Source organism: Antechinus flavipes, chromosome 6, assembly GCF_016432865.1.
Source record: "Antechinus flavipes isolate AdamAnt ecotype Samford, QLD, Australia chromosome 6, AdamAnt_v2, whole genome shotgun sequence".
Classification (NCBI taxonomy): domain Eukaryota; kingdom Metazoa; phylum Chordata; class Mammalia; order Dasyuromorphia; family Dasyuridae; genus Antechinus; species Antechinus flavipes.
The window spans coordinates 71961206-71984144 of NC_067403.1; the positions used below are offsets into that span (position 1 = coordinate 71961206).

The 22939-nt window shown below is 35.0% G+C and overlaps 1 protein-coding gene across 3 annotated transcripts in view; it reads left to right on the forward strand.

Annotated features, from left to right (window-relative positions):
• Positions 1-22939, forward strand: part of C6H4orf51 (chromosome 6 C4orf51 homolog) — a 67295-nt gene that overhangs the window by 17193 nt on the left and 27163 nt on the right. The window contains exons 4-7 of one of the 3 annotated variants that reach the window (XM_051967455.1): positions 10096-10157; positions 18193-18247; positions 19132-19205; positions 21198-21588. In XM_051967455.1, coding sequence (XP_051823415.1) covers positions 10096-10157; positions 18193-18247; positions 19132-19205; positions 21198-21242 — 236 coding nt within the window. In that variant the 3' untranslated portion in view covers positions 21243-21588. The other 2 variants (XM_051967456.1, XM_051967454.1) reach the window with 2 other exon arrangements.

Sequence of the window (22939 nt, forward strand, 5' to 3'; positions counted from 1 at the left end):
CTTTGGTGCCAATCTTGCTTTCTATAATTTGGCAACATCCTTATTCTTATAGCTTTAAAGGTTGTAAATACTTTCCTGTGAATAAACCATCCTGTGAGGTATTAGTGCAAATATCAGTCCCCATTTTATATACAGAACTCTGAAGGGGTTAGATGGAAACTCCAATGTTTCTTTTATATCTAAATGATGGGAATAATACTAGTACCAGTAGGGAAAATGCTCTGTAAATCTTAAAAGTGTTCCACAAAAATTTACTATATACAGAGCTTTTAATAGCTTAAAACAGCACTACTATTTTTGATACACTTATGTTTGGGTTGCTGGATTTTAATTATTTTGTATGTTTTGTCTTGATGTGAATAAAACACACACACATACACACAAAGGAAATAGAACAATTGTGTTATCATTCAAGTTCACTGCTCTCTGATCAACTGAGGTAGGATAATAAGCATTTTGACTTAGATTGTGAAATTTTCAGCCTTCATTGCTGTAGCTAAATTTGCCCAGAGGAAGCCCAGCCTGGAGCCACAGAGCACTGATTTCTTGATCTGTGTACCTTATTTGAGATCAAAAGGCATCTAATGAACAGTTAAATGTTGCAAGAAAATTTTAAGTGAAAGGCAACTGTTTCTAAATTCCCCAGAGAGACGGGACCCGGGCGAACATTGGCAGCCAGAGCTATTATTAAGGTCACAAGACATCATCTGTTACTGTGAGCATCTTAGTAGGAAAGCCTCATATGGCAGGAGGTGGGGCCAGGCTCGATGCCTCCCATCCACTTGGAAGATGGGATGACAGAATGTTTTCTTGGGCTTGTGGACTGAGCTTTGTGTTTCTTCAAGTCATGGGGTGTATTTAAATGAGCAGAAGAGAGGCAAGAAGCTTTGAAGAAAGTTCTTGGATCTGTCCTTGGCTCTTAACCCTCACTTAATTTAGGATGTTGCCTGCCCAGATCCTTTTGTAGTAATAGCATGTTCTCTGCGTCTAATTTCTACAGGGAATTTAAAAACAATTATCTTAAACTTAAATATTTTCTTGCAACATTTAACCATTCATTGGATGGCTTTCATTCTCAAATAAGGTTCAGAGACTATGCCCTGGATAATAGGATTTAATGGAGAAAGAGATATAAAAAACATTTTTTTTAAGGATTCACTGTGCAAGGAAGACAGGGGAGAGATACATACAGAGAGAGGAGAGAGAAGGAGGAATGAGAGGAGGGGAATAAGGAGAGAGAAAGGAGAAAGAAGGAGGAGTGAGAGGAGGGGAATAAGGAGAGAGAGAGGAGAGAGAAAGAGTAGGGGAGAAGGGAAGAGAGGAGAAGGAAGAGAAGGATGAATTGTGCATTTTTCTTTTATAAAAAGACTAGTATCCCAAATTCCCGACCTTTTCTGTGAATAGAAATGGCTGTTAATAGTATTCTACTTAACATATATTAAAAACACATATACACTTGATATGTCCTTTCAAGATAAAAGTGAGACATTTTCAACAAGTGAGAAAATAGCTCCATTTCAAAAGAAACTTTCTTTGAAGAAAGCATTTTGAAAATTGATGTTTCAAAACATTTCCATCCATGGATGATCTTATTGTGGGAATGATTTGTGTGTACCCTACAAAATATCTCATACCTTCATATTTAGAAAATTTGGAAACTGAAATCTTCTAACCTGTTTAAAAATATTCTAAATAGTTTCAATGTAATTTGAATCCATTTATATTTATAATTTTAACAAGAATTACTGGTTGTTATCAGGGAAGAAATTTATTAGTATACTTTCAAAATTTTTTTTTTACATATTTAGTGGATGAGATTATAATTTACTGACAATCAATTATGTGTACTTCCCTTTGGCATATTTTTGTGAGCTATCTTTTTCAGCTATAAGTGCCAAGTATTTAAATAAACTGAACTTAGAACTAGATCTTAAAATTGCTGTATCACAAAGTGTGAAATCAAAATTGTTCAAAAATAATGAAGCATATTCAATCACATTGCTCTTACAAAAATATCTCTGTGGGTCTTCATTCCTACCTCTCCCCCTCCCCTGAAATTTGGACTCAGTGCAAAGAACTACCCAAGGCTACGATCTTATCTTGCTCGAATGAAAGTCTTCAGTTCATTCTCAGACCCAGTAACCCCTACTTTGGCTTTCATTCCAACCAGCCAATCGGATTGTACTCCCAGTCCTTCCCTGGACTCTATTCTAGTAGGTGAGCCTGAATCCAAGCCTTCACCTCATACTGTAGTCATCTCTACATATAGAAAACGTGATTGCTTACTTTTTTGGGAGGTTGGAGATAATTAAAAGGGATTTGTCCAGGATCACATAGTTAGTGTGTCTGAGACCAGACTTGAATCTCAGGTCTTCTTGACTCCAGCCACCTGTGCTGTCTCATTCTGAGCTTTGCAGGGGAGGCTCTTGCTGCTGTCACTCCCAGAGACTTCCAAGGTCTTTACTCTGGAGCTCTCTGATCTTCCTGGAGTTTTGTGGCCTCCTTGAGTCCTTCTCAGGAGATCCTTCCACTCTCACTGCCTCTGCTGGCAATCCTTTTCATGTATCTCTGATTATGCAGGAATGGATCTTTAGACCCAGTTCTCCCACTTGCTTTTGTGGTAGGCTCCTTTTCTTAGTGTATGTGTACTAGCTAATTTTTCATCATTTAGTTCTAGTGTGGAAGAAATCACTTACTGTAATTTCTCATTGGAGTTCTTGAGTTAGCATTTGGGTTAGCATGAATTTCAGATCTTTTCTGGAGCCAGGTATGTGGGACCTAGTAGTCTGCCTCCTGTTCAGGCAGATGTCTTATATTGCCTTTGATTGCTGGCATAATAGTAAATGAATATAATTTAGAAAATCACAAATACAAATATTTGGGTAGTATATGCTCAAAAATCTTTCATGATAGAGATATATAATCAAAAGAGTCTGAAGGCTACTGATCAAATATATTAGTAAGTCATAGATAAATAGAAAGTCACAACATATTGTGTGCCATCTGAGGACCCAGAAGGAAGGTGTTTCTTGTCTGAGGGTAGGATGAGGAAGTTATACATGCTTTCCAAGAGGAGGTAACATTGGCATTGGGCTTTAAAGAGCCCAACCTCCTCTTTTTACAGATGAAGCAAGTGAGACTCAGAAACGAGGGTTCTACAAAGAAAATTACACAATTTTGAGAGTAGGAACTAAGAGGTAAATTAGCCTAATCTATATCTAAAAACCCCTTAGCTTTGTGTTCTTGAGTCACTTCAGTAATGGCTGACTCTTTGTAAACCCATTTTGGGTTTTCTTGGCAAAGTTACTGTTGTGATTTGCCATTTCTTTCTCCAGCTGATTTTACACATGAAGAAACTGAGGCAAAGAGAGTTAAGTAAATTGCCCAGGGTCATACAGCCTATAAGTGAGTGAAGCTGGATTTGAACTCAGGGAGAGCCTGACTCCAGGGCCAATGCTCCATCTGCTCCATCATCCAGTTGCCTCTCTCCTTAGCTTTGGGAATTGATTAAAATCACACCAAAGTAACTAGACAAGATTTGATCCTGATGTCTTCTGACTTCTTGTTTTTCTATTTATAATAATGCAGTTGTTGCATATATTCTTTTGCTTCTGCATTTTCTTCAGTTCATATGAAGTCTTCTAATGTTTCTCTGAATTCCTCACATTTATCATTCTTACAATATGAATACAACTATATTCATATGCCACAGCTTGTTCAGTTATTCTCCCACTACTAGTACCTCTACTCCATCCCCACCCTTATTCCCATCTCTATTTCCAGCTATTGGATACTATAAAATGTGCTGCTATGAAGATATGCTTTATTTAGAAACATCTTTAAGGAAAGAGATTTCACTATTTTCTTCAGTATGCTCCCAAGGGTTTGTTAACAACCTTTATTCTAAAGCAGGTCTGCTTTTAATGTCTTATCTCAATTCTTCCCCCACCTGCAAATGAAACTCACTTCTCGTTTGTTTCTCCAAAGAGAGAGAAAAGAACAGGTCTCCATCTTGCAATCATCAGCTTTTTGGGGTCACTTCTTATTCTTTCAGTCTTTCCAGGGAGTTCAAAACTGATCCCTAAGAGAAAGGAAGGAATAGAGAATATGATCCCTATTTTGTAAGGAAGATTTATACAACACTTTGAAGAAGCGGGGTTTCTGTGGTGTCATGTATCAGTAAATGGAAGAGACAGAAAAGGTGCTCACTCTGCCTATGTGTCTCTGCTACTGACTTGTACTACTCTTCTGTGTGATTCTTTTTTTTTTTTTAATTTAATTTTCTAAAATTGTTTTTTACTTTTTGGATTAAAGCAAACATTTCCATAACATAAAATAATAAAAAGATGATTGTACACGAATCTGCAAATCTACATGTACAATTTGCTATTCCTTTTAAATATAAAATAGTTATCATGTAAATTTATTTTTTTCTTTTTTCTTCTCCCCATTGCCCTATCCTAAGGATGGCTACCATTAGACACAAATATGTATCTATGTGTTTGTATATAGACTTATATGATATCCATATATGTACATACATATCCATATATATTTATATATATACACACATAAATACATGTTTACCATATATATATGTAAATTCATTCTATACATATTTCTTTTTATCAACTCTTTCGCTGGATGCAGTTAGAGTCTTCCTTAATATGTCCCCCATAGTTAATTTGGGTATTTCATTCTATCACTGCAAAACACCTCAGGTCCCTGAATAGAAGAGTTGAATTTCCTGGTAGTTACTGACATTTGTGCTGTGACATAATGGAAGGGCCATGGACTTTAGAGTTCAGGAACAGGAAAGGCCTCAAGTTTATATCATATGAGGATTTGTTTGATGGAACAGGAGATATTTTGCTTGAAGAAGAGAAGACCTGGGAATGGGAAGATATGATAAGTATCTTCAAGTATTGAAGGGGATGGTCATTAAAAGGAAGGAAACAGAAACAACAAATAAAAGTTGTAAAGAGGGAAATATAGGATTAAAATTTGGAAAAATTTCCCAAGTACAGTGTCCAAAAGGAATAGTTCATCTCTAGAGATGGTAGATTCTTCCCACATTGGAATTCTTCAAGCAGAGGCTGGATAATGTCTGTCAGGTTTACTGTCGTGGTAATTATTTTCATGTATAAATTGGATTGGATGGCCATGAAGATCATATCGGACTCTCAAATTCCATGATTTTTTGTGATTTTGAATCCCAGCTCTGCTGCTTAGCATCACTGTACATCAAAGTCATCTAACTTATCTGGGCCAGAGTTTCTTCATCAACACATTGAGATTATTAATTAGACTTGATAGTGTCTAAGACTTATCTCCATCCTCTTTAAGGGCAGTAGGAAGTTATACATGATGACTTATTCCCCCTCAGAAGCATCATAAAGTATTTCCGAGGTGTTCATGATCTGAAAAATAGTTGGGTCAGTTAGTTATGTAGCACATGTGTTGGGGGTAGCAGATAGAAAACCTCCATGCTGTATTCATATCTATGAACCAGGTGAAGGACTCCAGGATCATGCGTGGATCACCTGTGGAAAGGCAGAACAAGAAATCACAAAGAATGAAGAAGGAGTGGATGGATCCTAATCAGAACTGTGGAGCAAGCAGCCAGAAGTTCAAGATCTCATTGAAAGACTGGAGTAGTTCCATATTTTGATGTGTGGGATGCTTTCTATTCTCATGAATGATGTCAACTAATCTTATTACTGTTCTTGGATTGGAAAGTGGAAGCAGAGAGGTGGAGAAATGCCAGTAAATCACAGCCACATAAAATGTCTTTAATAAAAAACCAAACTGAAAAAAGGATATTGTTCAGAAAGACAACATTAAAGTTTATTTTGGAAATTGAATTTTTGATGGAAATTGTTAGCAAATGCACCAATTTAGCAGGAGCTAGGTGATAGTGGATAAAATGCTGGATTGAGAATCAAGAAGACCTAAACATAAAAATAGTTATATACGTACAAAAAAATCTTTACAAAGGATAAATTGTAGATAATTAATCAACTGAGAAAATACACTGTTGCTAAGGGGGATTTGGAAAGGTTTTCCATAGGTGGGATTTTATGTAGTATTTGAAGGAAGCCAGGGAAGGCAGGAGATGGAGGGGAGGAGAAAAGAAGACTTTTCAGGATAGGGGGCTGCTAGATAAAATGCCCCAAATTGGAGATGGAATGCAGCAGCAAGGAAACGAGTATTGTTGACACAAAGACTGAAAGGCCATGGGGAAAGTGTAAGATTGGAAAAAGGTGTTGGAGGGCATTGGGGGGAAGAGAGGGAAGATTATGAAAGAGTTTGAATTCTAGAACAAAAATTTTATATTTAATCCTGGAGATGGTCAAGTAATTTTATATTTATTAGTTAAAGATACACACACAAAAAGATGGTCAAGTAATTTTATATTTATTAGTTAAAGATACACACACACGTGTATGTATATATATATATATATGTGTGTGTGTGTGTATTTATATATATATATATATATATATATATATATTATATATATATATATATTATATATATATATAAAGTTTGCAGAGCAATGTGACATAGGCCTTGAGGGAAATACAAATTTTAGATCAATACATAGTCCTTACCATCATGAAGCTTACAGAATAAATGTGTTTACATATAATTCAAATGGTATGATCCTCCTTCCTCAAATATAGATACCCAATAAAAGGGAAGGGCTACTTGGGTTAAATTTTAAAGAATTGGTAGAAATTCACCTCTTCCTACTTGTTCATTAATAATTTACACAAATATTTATGCATCTATATATGTATATACATATATTATGCACATATATAGACACATATATGTATCTAAGTATATGTATGTTTCCATCTATCTGCCTACCTATCATCTATCTTATCTATCATATATCTATCTATTATCTGTATTTCATGAGTAGCTTAACTATTCACACAGATAAAATCAAATGAATGAAGAATATGTTCAAAATATGACATGAAATGGAATGGATAGTCTCATAGAGGTTGAAAATGGCATGCTGCATATGCATAATTTACATCATACATGTGTACATATATAAATATGCATGTAATATATAAAATGAAATATGTACCTGTATATATAAGCATATGTAATATATCTGTGTAAGTAGTGAGAAGATTCATGAAATACTGATAATTAATAAAATATTACATGATAAAATCATTAGAGAATGGTAAAACAAACTTTACTGTGAGGTTGGAGCCAGCAGGATGAAGGAAGGTTACAAGGAAAAGGATATTTGATTTGGGCTTTAAGAACTGGGAGGAATTTAATAATAAGACTGTCAAAACTTGAGTTGTGGGGAGGGGCTTTCATGCATGGGGAATAGTTAGGAAAGCCGTGGAGGAAAAACAATGTTTGAGGAGCAGAAAGTGATCTAGTTTATCTAAATCATAGAATAGTGCCAGGGAATAATATGTGAACAGACTAGAAAGGCAAAGTATTGCCACCTTATGGATTTTGAATGCCAGGCAAGGAAGTTTGAACTTTATTCCATAAACAATAGAAATCTTGTGAACAATTTATAGCAGATGTGATATCAGTCAGTCATCATGCATTAAATAAATTCCTGTTCCTAGAGGGCACACAATCCACACTATAGGCAGGTGGTGAAGTGGCTAGGTCCTCCCGCCTCATACTTCATAGCTTGTATAACTCTGGGCAATTCATTAAATCTCTCTTGGTCTGTAAAATTCCTCATCTGTAAAAATAGGGATAATAATAACATCTACTTCCCAGGACTGTTGTGAAGATGTCCAAATAACATCTATCAAGTTTTTGACAAATATTAAGGTGGTAAATAAAACCTAGTTATTATTTGAATGGGAGTGATAGCTTGTAAAAACCTAGGTTTATACAATATATATACAGAGTAGATCAAGTAATCTGAAAGGGGAAGACATTAGCTGGGGAGGAGAGAGAGTAGACTAGAAAGGTCTTCTGCAGAAGGTAAGATTTGAGCTAAGTCATGGAGAAAGCCTGATGAAATAAAAGACTGAAGTGACAGAGCAGAACGTTGCAGATATGGAATACAAGCCAGGATGGAGTCACAGATGCACTCAGAAGAGTGTGTGCATGAGAAAAATGATTCTGGCAATGACAGAAAGGATGGGTTGGACCTGGGGAAAGAGTTAAAGGGAGAAGACCTTTCAAAATGTGTGGGGGCTATTGCAATAGTCTAGGTGAGTGATGGTATATTATGTGGCAATGGAAACAGAGGAAGGAATGATCCAAGAGATTTAGGAGATATGAAATCACAGAATCTGGCTCCTTGATGAGATCTGAAGGCTAAAGGAGACAACCAAGCACCCATCGTGATGTGGATATGGGAGATTGGGTGAATAGAGATAAAAAGAGGGAAGTCAGAAGAGCAAGACATTTATTGGGAGAAATGAGCACAGTTGTACATGTGCTGGATGTGGATGGGCACTTGAGATGCCCAGGGAACTACCAGGCAAAGATGACCTTCCGTTAGGTGGTTGGAGATTTGGGCCTGGAGCTCAGCAGAGAGGTCATTACTTGGGGAACCGTGCTGCTCTGCTTCTCATGTTTTTCTCTTGCAAGGTGATAAGTTACTTAAAGCATCTGTCAATGCCTTGGGGCTCTAACCCTTGAAAGGTTAGAAATTCATATTCATTGGGGAAGTGAAGTGGTAAGGCAAATTGCCCAGATTAAAACTGCAGTCTGCTCTCACCTGAATTTTGTGGTAATGTGTTGTTTTTTTCCCTTGAATCATTCAGATAACTGTCTCAAGCCTTCACCTTGGCTGAGTATTCTTAGAAAAAAAAATCCTTTCTCTCTTACTGAATAAATATAGTAAACCAAGAAAAAGTCAGAAGGTTATAATAAAATTATAGATGCTGTTCAATTTATATTCATTATTTATTCACTGAAGATGGATTATATACCTACTATGTGGGCAGTATTGTGCTGGGCAATGGGTTGGAGAAGAATCAATATTTACATAACACATGGTCCTTTCTCTCATGGTTAAAGGAGTAAAGTGTAACAGAGTGTAAAAGGAGAATAAGGCACAAACACACGTATTTATAATACACAGAGTACTGAATAGTCACTACCCCATTTCCCTGACTCTTATTAAACACATTTATTCATTGTTTGTCCTCACTTGCCCTCAACCCTTCCAAACATCTGATTCCCACCTTCAAAGCTATGCTAGCACTCCAAATACCTGAAATTGTTGCAGGATGGTTTAATGGATATCATGAGAGACTTGGAGTCAGGAAGACTTTTTTCAGATCCTGTGAATGATACCAGTCATGTTGCTCTGGGCAAATCTCTCTAGGCTTGCTTACCCACCTGTAAGATGAAGGTATGTTGAACCAGATTGCCTCTAAAATTCCTTTCAACCCTAAGTCTATGCTCGTATGTCCCTTAAGCTTTCTCCCAGTTCCAAATATTGAATCCTATGATTCTAAGAACATAATAGAAGGCAAACCCTTAGTGTATCATTCATGTTAGAAGTTGTGTAATAATGTAATTCAAAAGACTAACAACAAAACAATGGAAAATTAATGTGACAATTATAATGAACAATCTTGACCTCAAAGAAGGGATATTAGGAGGTTCTTTTTAGGGGTGGTATTTGAATGTGGAATATGGCATATAATATACTTTTTAATTCATAGGTTTTTGCCTAATTTTTTTTGCTCTTTTTTATATTCATTTTTATGGAAAATGATCTCTGGGAGGGAAAGGAGGAAAAGATTATGTTGAAAAATGTAAATGGCAAAACAAAATAAAATTTGATTTAAAAAAATTGTATAACTTGGAATCATCTGTTAGAATTTTTCTCCCATTGGCTTAATAAGTGTCACACCAGAGTTCAGTAATAAAAATATTTACTATTTCCAGAAAATGTTTTTTTCTGTAACATCTCTATCCTACAAAAATAATCATACTTTCTAATGATTATACCTTTAAATAGGGCAGATATTATGTGATATTTGTGGGAGAAGCCTCCAAGAAAATTTTGGAGAACTCCAAGGGAACACTGGGTTTAGTGCCAGCCTTTTTTTTTCTTTTCCATTTGTCTTCTAGCTCCTCCCACTCCTGATATTACCAGTTACTTTAAGGATTCACTGAATGTTAAGCGACGAGTGGTAAGTGAAAGATTTTGTTATTCATCTTATATGAGACAGGACTTAGGCAGGAGTACAATAATAATTTTTTATTATTCTTAGGTAATAAGATTAAGTAAATAATTTAGTTGATTCAAGTGCTTGAAAAGATTGTTGGAAGTATTTTTTACTTTATAGGGCTCAAAATTGCATAGGTATTGAATCTATGATTTCATTGATATGGGGAATTCCCATACCAATTCTAACAATGTAGACTTCTTTGCAATTTTTAGTCCTAGAGAGGTGCCTAGAGCATTGAGGTTAGGTGACCTGTTCAAAATCACACAGCCATCATTTGTCAGAAATTGAACTTTGGTTCTTGGCTTTGTAGTTGGCTCCTAGCCATTACCCCGTATTTTATTTTTCTCATCATTTGATATTACATTTGATATGACTTTCTTTATTTGATATGACAAAAACCAAATTTTAAGAAATCAACTCAAACACAAAATGTTTGATCTGTATATCTGTTTTATATACCTATATACTTGGAGTCCCATCAAAATTTCTTAGGTGGAAAGGTGTCAGGAATAGAAAAAGTTTAAGAAGTCCCTGGTCTAAATGACCTTTAAACCCCACTCTAGTTCTCAGTCACAGGATGAGTTTGGACCTGCTCTATTGGGGTAAAGAAATGAAAAGATTGTTCTGGTCAACTCATGACTTAATTCAAACCCTACCTATAAAGGGAAATAAAACATATGTTAATAGCAGTTCTAATTGGTCAATTTTACTTCCAAATGTGATTTAAATAATTTTAATATTAACAAAACAACTGCTAAAGAAGATGATAAATAGGATCAACATGTATTCATCAACCAAAACTAATTTGATTTTTTTTTCCTTGAAGGAAAAACAAATTCAGTGAGTAAAGAATTATAGCATGATTTATTTTGTGTTAAATTTGATTTTTCTCAATTAACAAACAATTCTTTCCCTCCTACCTTTCTTCCTTACTGAAAGAAAAATACACAAAACATTTGTAATAAATATGTATAACAAAGCAGTACTAATTCTCACATTGCCTATCCAAAAATATGTGTCTCATTCATTGTAGTATAATTTAACACTAATGAGAGATTTCACATAACATTCTTATATATATTCTGGATAAATATAAGGTACATAGAACAGTCTCAGTCTAAATTGAATTTTCATCTAGTTAAAACCAATCCTAAACCAACTAATTATTACTGATTTAATATGAGCTCCAGAGGAATAATTGAATGGGTCTGTATACTAATGATGACTTAGAATTTGAATGAAGAGTTTGCTAATCAAATTCTGATCTTATTCAAAATTAGGAGGCAAGATTGCAAACATTTTGGGGCCAGGATCAAAAGAGGAGTAAGAACTTTAAAAATTTGGTATTTTAAATATTCAAATGGATCTGGGATTTCATTAATGTCACTGTTCCTGCCAATGTCTGCCTATTCTGTATGATTCTTATGTGAATATTTCTCTAAGTTCATTATGGAATGTGTTCCAAATCTTTTAGGAACCTTCTTTACTTTCTCTTGATATTGTTTTACACTGAAGTTACTCTTCAGATTTCATCTCTTTGCCACCCAGCTTGCCCCATAAATGTGGAATCTACCCCTGGATTCCAGCTGTTCTTTATGTATCATCTTTCTTGATTAGAATGTAAGAGTAGGAATTATCTTGTTTTTTTTTTTTTTTTGTATTCCTAGCATATAGTAAGTGCTTCATAGATGTTCTCTCTCTGTCTCTGTGTCTGTCTTCTTCTCTTTCCTCTCCTTCTCCTTCTCCCCCTCTCCTGTCTCTATCTCTCTGTCACAAGAATACCAGTGGAGCACATAGGATGACAGTCTCCTGCTCTTGACACCAGACCAATTTAACTTCTTTTTCTATATACACATTTCTTTAATGATATCTTTTATTCTCATCTTTTTCATAGCACCCTTTTTGTTGTATAGTGTAACCTGTGGCATTTCTACCACGTGTCTTTCCATTACCATTTTATTATTTGGCATTATTATTATTGGCAAGTGGTGTTCAGGATAGATTGAAGATCATTCTCACAGAAATAGAAGATAAAACACCATAAGGGTGAGAAAATAGTCTAAAACTCAGTCCATGGAGGAAATTCTAAATGTAATAACTAATGACAAATCAAAAATGCAAAATGGAATAGTAGCAATGCTTTCTATTTGTGTAATGAAATCTTTCAAATGGGAATCTCTACTAGAATTTACTATCTCTGCATCTGAGTTATTCCTTTGGGTTAGAGTTGGAATTGAAGGAAATGAGGGAGAAAGCTCTTCATGACCATAGCAACTTTGGGGTTTAAGATATTCCAGACCCCAACTAGGATGTAACTTCAAACATCAAATCTAGTATCGGGGCTTCTTTATATCCTTTTTTCCTCCTTTGTTATCTTTCAGTCTCATTTCTCAAGAAGAAATGGCAAAGAGTATAATTATATAGTACTTTGCTACTTGGAAGGAGCTCAAAAAGACTTCAGGCTCAATATCTTATTTTGCCTCTCCAGTGCCCTTCTGAGATAGGTAGGAAAAGAAGATTATTCTTCCAAATATATGTGCGGAAAATGGAAGCCCTCAGAGGTTAAGTGATTTACTCAACATCCAAGAACATTTTCACTTCAGACTCAGTTAAGCATTTCTAACAAAAACATATTATTGCTCAGTAAAAGAATCCTTTAGAGACTACAAGAATTTGAACATAGATTCCTTTGGAGGTCTTCTAGTCCAATTGCCTCATTTTGGCAGAAGAAGATAAAGAGCTCTTCCATGTCTACACAGTCTGGCTGCCCCAACTAGACTGAAGTATTCTTGAGGACACGAACTATATATCTTCTATTTGCAATGATATTTCTTTTTTTAAAAAATATTTTTTTAAACAAAGAAAATCTGCCTTCTCTTCTTTTTTCTTCCCCCATGAAAGAAAACAAAACCCCTATTTTAGATATGAATAATAAAGTAAAACCAATTCCCTTACTAGCTATATCTCAAAATCATCTTAACTTGCACTCTGAATCCCTCACCTCTTAGCCAGGAGGTATGCAACAATGCAGTGACCCTAGATACAATATATGTTTGCAGAATCGAACAGTTCTCTTGTTGTACAGGGAGAATTGGATTCAGAAGGTAAAAATAACCTGGGAAGAAAAACAAAAATGCAAATACTTCACATTCATTTCCCAGTGTTCTTTCTTTGGATGTAGCTGCTTCTGTCCATCATTTATCAATCGAAACTGAGTTAGGTCTCTTTGTCAAAGAAATCCACTTCCATCAGAATACATCCTCATACAATATCGTTGTGGAAGTGTATAATGATCTCCTGGTTCTGCTCATTTCACTTAGCATCAGTTCATGTAAGTCTCTCCAAGCCTCTCTGTATTCATCCTGCTGGTCATTTCTTACAGAACAATAATATTCCATAACATTCATATACCACAATTTACCCAGTCATTCTCCAATTGATGGGCATCCATTCATTTTCCAGTTTCTGGCCACTACAAACAGGGCTGCCACAAACATTTTGGCACATATAGGTCCCTTTCCCTTCTTTAGTATTTCTTTGGGATATAAGCCCAATAGAAACACTGCTGGATCAAAGGGTATGCACAGTTTGATAACTTTTTGGGCATAATTCCTGATTGCTCTCCAGAATGGTTGGATTCGTTCACAACTCCACCAACAATGCATTAGTGTCCCAGTTTTCCCGCATCCCCTCCAACATTCATCATTATTTTTTCCTGTCATCTTAGCCAATCTGACAGGTGTGTAGTGGTATCTCAGAGTTGTCTTAATTTGCATTTCTCTGATCAATAGTGATTTAGAACACTCTTTCATATGAGTGGTAATAGTTTCAATTTCACCATCTGAAAATTGTCTGTTCATATCCTTTGACCATTTATCAATTGGAGAATGGCTTGATTTCTTATAAATTTGAGTCAGTTCTCTATATATTTTGGAAATGAGGCCTTTATCAGAACCTTTAACTGTGAAGATGTTTTCCCAGTTTGTTGCTTCCCTTCTAATCTTGTTTGCATTAGTTTTGTTTGTACAAAGGCTTTTTTATTTTATTTTTTTTTACATTTAAATTTTATTTTATTTAATAATAACTTTGTATTGACAGAATCCATGCCAGGGTAATTTTTTACAACATTATCCCTTGCACTCGCTTATGTTTCGTTTTTTCCCCTCCCTCCCTCCACCCCCCCCCCCAAGATGGCAAGCAGTCCTATATATGTTAAATATGTTGCAGTATATCCTAGATACAATACATATTTGCAGAACCGAACAGTTCTCCTGTTGCACAGGGAGAATTGGATTCAGAAGGTAAAAATAACTCGGGAAGAAAATCAAAAATGCAAATAGTTCACATTCGTTTCCCAGTGTTCCTTCCTTGGGTGTAGCTGTTTCTGTCCATCATTTATCCATTGAAACTCAGTTAGGTCTCTTTGTCATAGAAATCCACTTCCATCAGAATACATCCTCATACAATATCGTTGTCGAAGTGTATAATGATCTCCTGGTTCTGCTCATCTCACTTAGCATCAGTCCATGTAGGTCTCTCCAAGCCTCTCTGTATTCATCCTGCTGGTCATTCCTTACAGAACAATAATATTCCATAACATTCATATACCACAATTTATCCAACCATTCTCCAATTGATGGGCATCCATTCATTTTCCAGTTTCTAGCCACTACAAACAGGGCTGCTACATACAAAGGCTTTTTAATTTGATGTAATCAAAATTTTCTATTTTGTGATCAGTAATGATCTCTAGTTCATCTTTGGTCACAAATTTCTTTCTCCTCCACAAGTCTGAGAGATAAACTATCCTATGTTCCTCTAATTTATTTATAATCTCGTTCTTTATGCCTAGGTCATGGACCCATTTTGATCTTATCTTGGTATATGGTGTTAAGTGTGGGTCCATGCAACGTTGAATATTGAATACCTCTTTGTTTTCATTCCCAATTTTCTCCTATTCTATGGGGATCTTCCCATTGGAGACATGAAATGAACAGAAATCATCTCTGTCCTTGGGTTTGATATGATGACAGGACTCTAGTCCTTTTGGCCTGTTCAGTCACTGTCCTTTGTCACCAGTTTTGCTGATCTTTGCTTGGTCTTTCAATTCTTAATTCTATGTCTACCTTCAGATGCTATGTTTTGTCTGTAGCCATCACCAAATCAGAATCTCAGCAGTGGAAGAGGCTTTATTTGTTGCTGAATAAGAATCACATGCACAAAATCCCCTTTATATATGTATCAGAACCTTCAGTAGAATGTAAGCTCTTCAGGAATAGTTATTCTCATTTTTGTCTTCAAATCCTCAGAGTCTAGCATAGTACCTGACATAGGAGAGGCATTTAAAATCGTTTGCTGAATCACAGTGAATTGGATCCCCAATATCTGGTAATCTAGTCTTTTGCTTAAACACTTATTGTGAATGGGAACCTACTATCTTCCAAGGTAGCCCATTACATTTTTGAACAGATTGGGCAGGTAGATGGCACAGTGCATAGAATGCTGAGACAGAGTGACGAAGACTCATCTTCTCAAGTTCAAATCTGGCCTTAGATACTTCCTAGCTATGTGACTCTGGGCAAGTCACTGAACCTTGTTTTTACTTGGTTTTCTTATCTTTAAAATGAGCTGCAGAAAGAAATGGCAAACTACATCAGTATCTTTGCCAAGAAAACCTTAAATGAGGTCGTAGAGTTGGATGCAAACTGAAATGACTGATACACAACAAAAAATTGATTAAAAATCTTTCATGACATAAAGAAAACATCTCCTTGTAACATGCACTGATTCCTCTTATTTACAATCCATCTTGCACAACTTCCCTTCAGATTTCAAGACAAGTATAAAATTATATCATACCTTGTTATATCTTCTCTTCTCCAAACCAAACATACTCATTTATTTAAAAAGTGACCCTTCTTAGCAATGAGCTCATGTCATCTTTCACCATTCTGGTCATTATCTCTCCCTGCATCCCTAGTTTGTCAGTATCATCCCTAAATGTGATACCCTGAACAGAAGACAATATGTCAGCTATGTTCTAATCAGAATATTCTCGTCAGTACAGTGTATTATAGCATTAACTTTTGGGGATGCTTTTAATGGTTCCCTCAGGTTGAATTCACAGTCTCCTAAAACTAACAGATTCTTTTTACCTGAACTATTGCATAGCCACATCTCCCCCATTTTTAAATTTGTGAATTGATTTTCTTAATCCAAATATCATGTTTTATATTTATGTTTATTAAATTCTATAAAACTAAATTTCACCCACCATTCTAACCTGCTGAGATATCTTACTGGATCTTACATGTTTGGTGTCCCCTGAGCTTTGTGATAACCATAAATTTGACAATCTCATCATTTATGCCTTTATCTAAGTAAATGATAAAATTGTTCAGACATAATATAACAGGGCCAAGGACAGAGCCCTATCTCCATGTTGATATTGGACCACTAATAATTAGGTCTGGTAATTCAACCAATTCTAATTTTTTCTAAATACACTTTCATATACCCACATCTCTCCATTTTGTACTTTGATGAAATCTGGATTAACTGTATCTATTACATTCTCCTCACCTACCAATCAAATAATGTTAGTTTGACATTTGTTGCCTCTTTTTCTAAATGTTTGCAACATTTCTTTAGGAGTTCTTGAGTGTAGAATTTTGCCAGATTGAAATGATGTCCAGAGCACTGATGTAGAGTTTGAAAAAAAAAAACTTTAGTTATTTCGCTTTTTTCAAAATCAGGGCAACATTTTCATTGCTCCAATCTTGGACTATTTCTACTGTTCTCCAGTCTTTCAAATATCACTCAAATAGCTGAACAATTTCATTACTCTATTTTTTTCTGTACCTTAGGATGCAATTTTTCTGGATCTAGTTTACTTGAATGACTTTCTTGATAATCTTCCAATTTACCTTGATTTTCAACTGTCTGTTCATCTTTTGTATTATCCTTATTGTCCATAGGTCATTCCCCTTAACAGAGAAAAGAGACAAAAAATATAAAGGTTAACACACAGTAGCAGGATTTCTGGAGTTAAGAGTGCTAGAAAGACAACCCTTCCTGGCTACTTTTAGACCTCCAAAAAGAGAGGTTGTAGTCAGTCTCTGGAAACTTAGTCAGTGGGAGTGGAAGTTGTAAAACATTTCTAAAAGGATCAGACCATTTTCCTCCATTGACTAATTTAGTCTAGGGAAAATGACTGGATTTGGAGAACTGTGTGCTACAGGATCACATTTCTTCTTTTTATATAGTAAAAGTAAAAGGCATAAAATGTTGGACTGAATGTCACAAAATCAACAAGTATTTATTAGATACTTACTATTTACCAGGCCTTATAGAAAGCTCTGGGGAAAGGCAAAACAGTCTCAGCATTTTGGGATATAACATTGTGAAAATAGAGACAAATATAAATAGGTATATACAAGATATATACATAACAGATGGAAGGTAATTTCAGAGGGGTTGCTGGGAAGAATTAGAAAGGACTCTTGCAGAAGGTGGGATTAGAAATGACTTTTTTCTTTGAAATTAAATTTTATTTTTTAAATCCCATATTGGAAAAAAAGAAAAAGATTTTCTTGTTGATGATGGTACCCTTGACAGAAATAGAAAAGTTTGAAAGAGAGTTTGATTTTAGTAAAGAATAATGAATTCTATTTTGGATATGTTAAGTTTGAGAAGCCTATGGAAATTCAGTTCAAATGTCTGGTAGGTAGTTGATAATATAGGCCAAAAGCTCAGGAGAGAGACTTGAGCTGATCGGGGAGATTAGAGAGTCATTCTAATACAGATAATTTTACACACAGGAATTAGTGAGATGACCAAGGAAGAATATTTAGAGAGAGAAAAAAAAAACCTAAGAGCCTAAGGATAACCTCCATCAGTAACAATCTCTTTGGTATATGAAATTGGTGGATGAGGAACTGTTAGATTTTCTATACGAGTTGGAATCCTTAAAAATTTATCCCTTTTTTCCCCCCAGATGCACCAAGTTGTGACTTCTGATATTTGCCTTCCTGCACATGGGAAAAATATCGGTAAGCTCAGAACTCAGGCTTATTTATCTATTTCATCATCACTATGCTTTAATTTTAAGAATCATCCTATATGTTATTTTATGCTTTCAGGACTGAGAATTCAGAAATTGGTTATCCATCCGAGGGCGTAATTCAGGCCTTTTGCTTTACTTCCTTTGCTTTCCCGTTTTCCACAAAAATCTGTTATTCCCCACTACCCAAAGCTTTACTTAGGGTAAGAAAGTCAGGGTTTATCCTGGTGGCTGAATTTTGGGAGTGTCAAAAACATTTGCATACCTCTTCAACAAAATAGAAAAACAACTAGTTTAGCAGGAATAATTAATGCAAATAGAATTCTACTCAGTGGCATAGCATTGTCGTCCTACTCTACGTGGACAACAATTCAGTCTGGTCCTTACTTCCATTTCAACTCGGGAGTTCCAATGGGTGTTTTTGAGGCGTACCCTGGGCATAATTTGTAGAGCTTGTCTAAGGGGTAAGACTTGTTAGTTACATCTCAGTCTCCAGTAAAAGTTTGTTTTGGGGGGGGAGAAAGGTGAAATTATTGACTCGTTGGTGGAGAGGCAGTCTAAATAGAGTGGAAAGAACTTGAATCCAATACTAGAGTTTGTAATCCGGGTTCTTCCATTTACTAATTATGAGGCTTTGGGCAAATCATCACTTTGAACTTCAATTTTCCTCTAGTAAAATGGAAATGATAATACACTATGTTCCTGCAAGGGCTGATATGAGGATAAAATAGAAAAAAATGTGCTTAAAGTACTTCATAACCTATAAAGTAGAAGCACTTATTGAAATCAAATTTTGGATCCTGGATATATTTCATTTACTCACATAATTTCTGAATATTTTCACAATAAATAATTATCTCATCTTCATTCTAGATATGCGATCAAGATCGGCAATATATGGTAGCCCGAAAATTTTAATTCCAAGGAGGAATGTTTATCCAAGACATGTAAGAATTCTTTTCTAGTCATGATGTGGTATTGGAGGTGTGGGAAATATGGGAAAGGAAACTAATGGAGAGACAATCAAGGTAATCTCTATACTATAGTCAAGTGGAAATTTAGGTTATTCCTGCCTGAGCAATCAAATCCATCAATCAATATAAGCATTTGTTAATCCCTTACTATGTGCCAAGCAGATGCTAAGAATTGGAGATACAAAGTAAAACCAAAGCTAGTCCCTGCCCTCAAGAAGCTTATTTTCTTTCTAATGAAGTAAATTTCCTGCTAGTATCATAGGCCACTTCCCCATTAATCTTTTTTTAAAAAAGTTATTGCTATCTTAAAAAAATTATTGCTATAGATATTTTTATATATCTATTTTTAAATATAGACTTCCTTCCCATCCCTCCTTTATAACAAAGAATAACAAAGGAGGGGAAAAACAGTTTAGTAAACAAACTAATTAACATGTTTAAAAAGTTTGACCATATTGGAAGGGTTCCATCCCTATGATTCCCTATCTTAGCAAAGAATGGAGAGAAGGATCTTCTGAAAGCTTTTCTTTGGGGGAGATTCTCTAGTGTTCTAATTTTCTGTAAACATATGTTTATATATATTTTCTTTCTTTTCTGGAAGCTTTTACTACTAAGCCTGGAAAATAATAAGCATTTAATAAATGCTTGTTAACTATCTGACATTTAGTCCAACATTCTATGCCTTTCACTTCTATTATATAAAAAGAAGAATTGTGATCCTGTGGCACTCAGTTCTACAAATTCATTTACAATCCAAATATGTTATAAGTTTGTAGTTATTAAAACATGTTTTCCCGCCAAATTACCTTCATTCAATGACTTTTTTTAGAGTCATCTCATAGTCCGGGCCATTTCACAATAAAATAGTATTTTCAAGGTGTCTAATCTAAGAATTAATCCTTGGTAATGTGAGAGAGGTTTTACTCAGCCTCTTTCTGGTTTTAGATAACGAATTTTTTTTTTCACAATGATCTTCCAGAGACAATACACGTATCTTTGAGTTCAAGAAAATGGTTTTAATAGTGAGAATTCCAGGTCTAATAGGAAGGGAATACAACATCATTGTAACCTGATGAAGGAAATAATTTGGAGCAATTAACACTGCAGTAGCTCTCAAATGTGATCATTTGCTTTGCCTATTTGAAAGGCTGATGCAGTTCATAGGGAGGAGAGAAGATTCTCCCAACATACAGTTACCATTGATATTCAATATGAGCTCTTCTGAGAAAGTTAGATCCAGAAATTCCAATCTTAAAAATCCTATTATATGGTTACTTTATAAATAAAAGATAAAATAATGTTGATTCCTTGTATTGGTATTATATTTTTTGGAAGGGAGAAAATTTCTGACTTTTAATATAGAGGGCATGCAAGACAATTAAATTAGATCATGATCTCCCACTTTTTTTTTTTAAGCATCAATAATGTTGAGAAGTATTCCTTGAGAAAAGAATTTCTTCATTCACTATTACCATCACTACCATTATCTGATGATAATTTGTTGTATAGTCCCCAAGATCCTTGGATTTTTTTTTCCCTGGTCTGTGCCTCTGTGTAGGTTCAAGATCCTTGAATGTTTTGTGTTTTTTTTTTTTTTTTCCTGGTCTGTGCCTCTGCATAGGTTCCAAGATCCTTGGAGGTTTTTCTTTTTTTTTTTTTTCCCCTAGGCTGTGCCTCTGTGTAGATCCTAAGATCCTTGGATGTTTTGTGGGTTTTTTTTTCCTGATCTGTGCCTCTGTGTAGGTCCCAAGATCCTTGGATGTTTTTTTGTTTTTGTTTTTGTTTTTGTTTTTTTTTTCCCAGTCTGTGCCTCTTTGTAGGTTCCAAGATCCTTGGATGGCTTTTTTTTCCTGGTCTATGCTTCTGTGTAGGTCCCAAGATCCTTGAATTTTTTTTCTGGTCTGTGCTTCTGTGTAGATCCCAAGATCCTTGAATTTTTTTTTTCTGATCTGTGCTTCTGTGTAGGTCCCAAGATCCTTGGATTTTTTTTTTCCTGGTATGTGCCTTTGATTTTTCTGGTTATCTTCTCTGAAAAAGGTTAGTACTTCCTCATAACTTAGAGCTATTAGAGAGATTAAACAACGTATTGATGGTCAAACAGCTAATATAAATCAAAGGTGAGACTGTATTCCCACATCCTTTTCTGGTCTTGAGTTCATTGGGTGATAATTTTATGCCACTTTCTGTAGGTATTTCATCTATGGTTTTACTTTATAGACTTTTTAGACATCATCTATATTCCTTTCCATCATCCTTTGATCTAAAATGTTGATTTCTTAGAAGTTGAGACATTCTTTGATTCATAGCCATATTGTATATCAGGATCATATTTGTTGTATTAAAAGGATGCCTTTTGTTTCAGGGAAAAATTTGGGATCATTGAAAGCTTGGCACAAGTTCTCAAAGACGATCCAGCTCTCTCTCTTCTCCTCAAATTCAATTCTGGATACAGTTCATTAACTTCTTATTTTGTATATATGTTCTAATATATTAATAAACTCTCCATTGAATTATATGCTATAATATGAACAAAAGGTAATCTTCATTCACTTGTTGTTTTCCTATGTGGAAAGGTAGGCCAAACTCTTGAATAATATGGAATGTCATCATAGATATATAGAAAATATGTAATATACTCTCTCCATACATATATATATGTTGCCCATATCATCTATCAATCTATAAAAAACTTGACAATGTCCTAAGTATTGATACAATGTCATCCCCAAATAAGGGGAAATATAGAGCAGAAATTTTCAACAATTGTTATTGACCCCTTAGGCCTTCTGGTAAAGTCTCTGAACTCCTTTAACTGAATAAGATTTTTAAGTATATAAAATAAAATAAGAATATAAAGGATAACCAACTATATCTAATATAATTATCAAAACATTTTTAAGAATAAGTTCATGGATTCCAAGTTAAGATTGATTGACTTCTCTATTCATTAGGTTAGAAGTTAATTATTATTTTCAAATCGTATTCTAGAATTCAAGGTCACCTTTGCGCCATAATGAGATATTGGAGTAAGACTTTTTCTTAATAAAAATAGTGATAAAATAAGGATGATAATAATTATTATAGCTGAAATTTCCATACTGCTTTAAAAAACATTACACTATACATTTCAATTAAAAAAGGTAACTTCTTTTTTTCAAGGCACTGCTATAGGTGCTAAGAATATAAAAATAAAAACCATTTCCTGCTTTAAAAAAGAGCTTTACATTCTACTCAGGTATCTAATGTGTGAACAGATAAATATAAGATGATTTGGGAAGTGAGAGAGCATCAACAAATGGGGAATTCAAAAAAGACTCTATAGGAGGTGGGACCTGAGCTCTGAGTCTTGAAGAAAGCTAAGAAATTTAAGAGGAAAAAAATAAAGGAGGAGTGTATTTCAGGAGTAGGGCACAGTCTGTTCAAAGGCATGAAGATGAAGGCAAGAAGTAGAATGAGGAAAGGAGTAAAGTGAGTTTGGAAAGGTTTCTGGCAGCAGATGTCAGGAAGACAATCTAGAAAAGTTGCCTTTTAAAATTTTCTTTGATTAATAGTCAGGTTAAACTGTTTCTTTTTGTTTTTGTTTTCCTCACCTCCTTCCTTCCCTTCCTCCTCACTTCCTCCCTCCCTTCCTTCCTACCTCCCTCTGTCCATTATTCCTTTCTTCTCTCCCTCCCTCCCTTCTTCCTTCTTTTCTCTTTCTTTTTTTG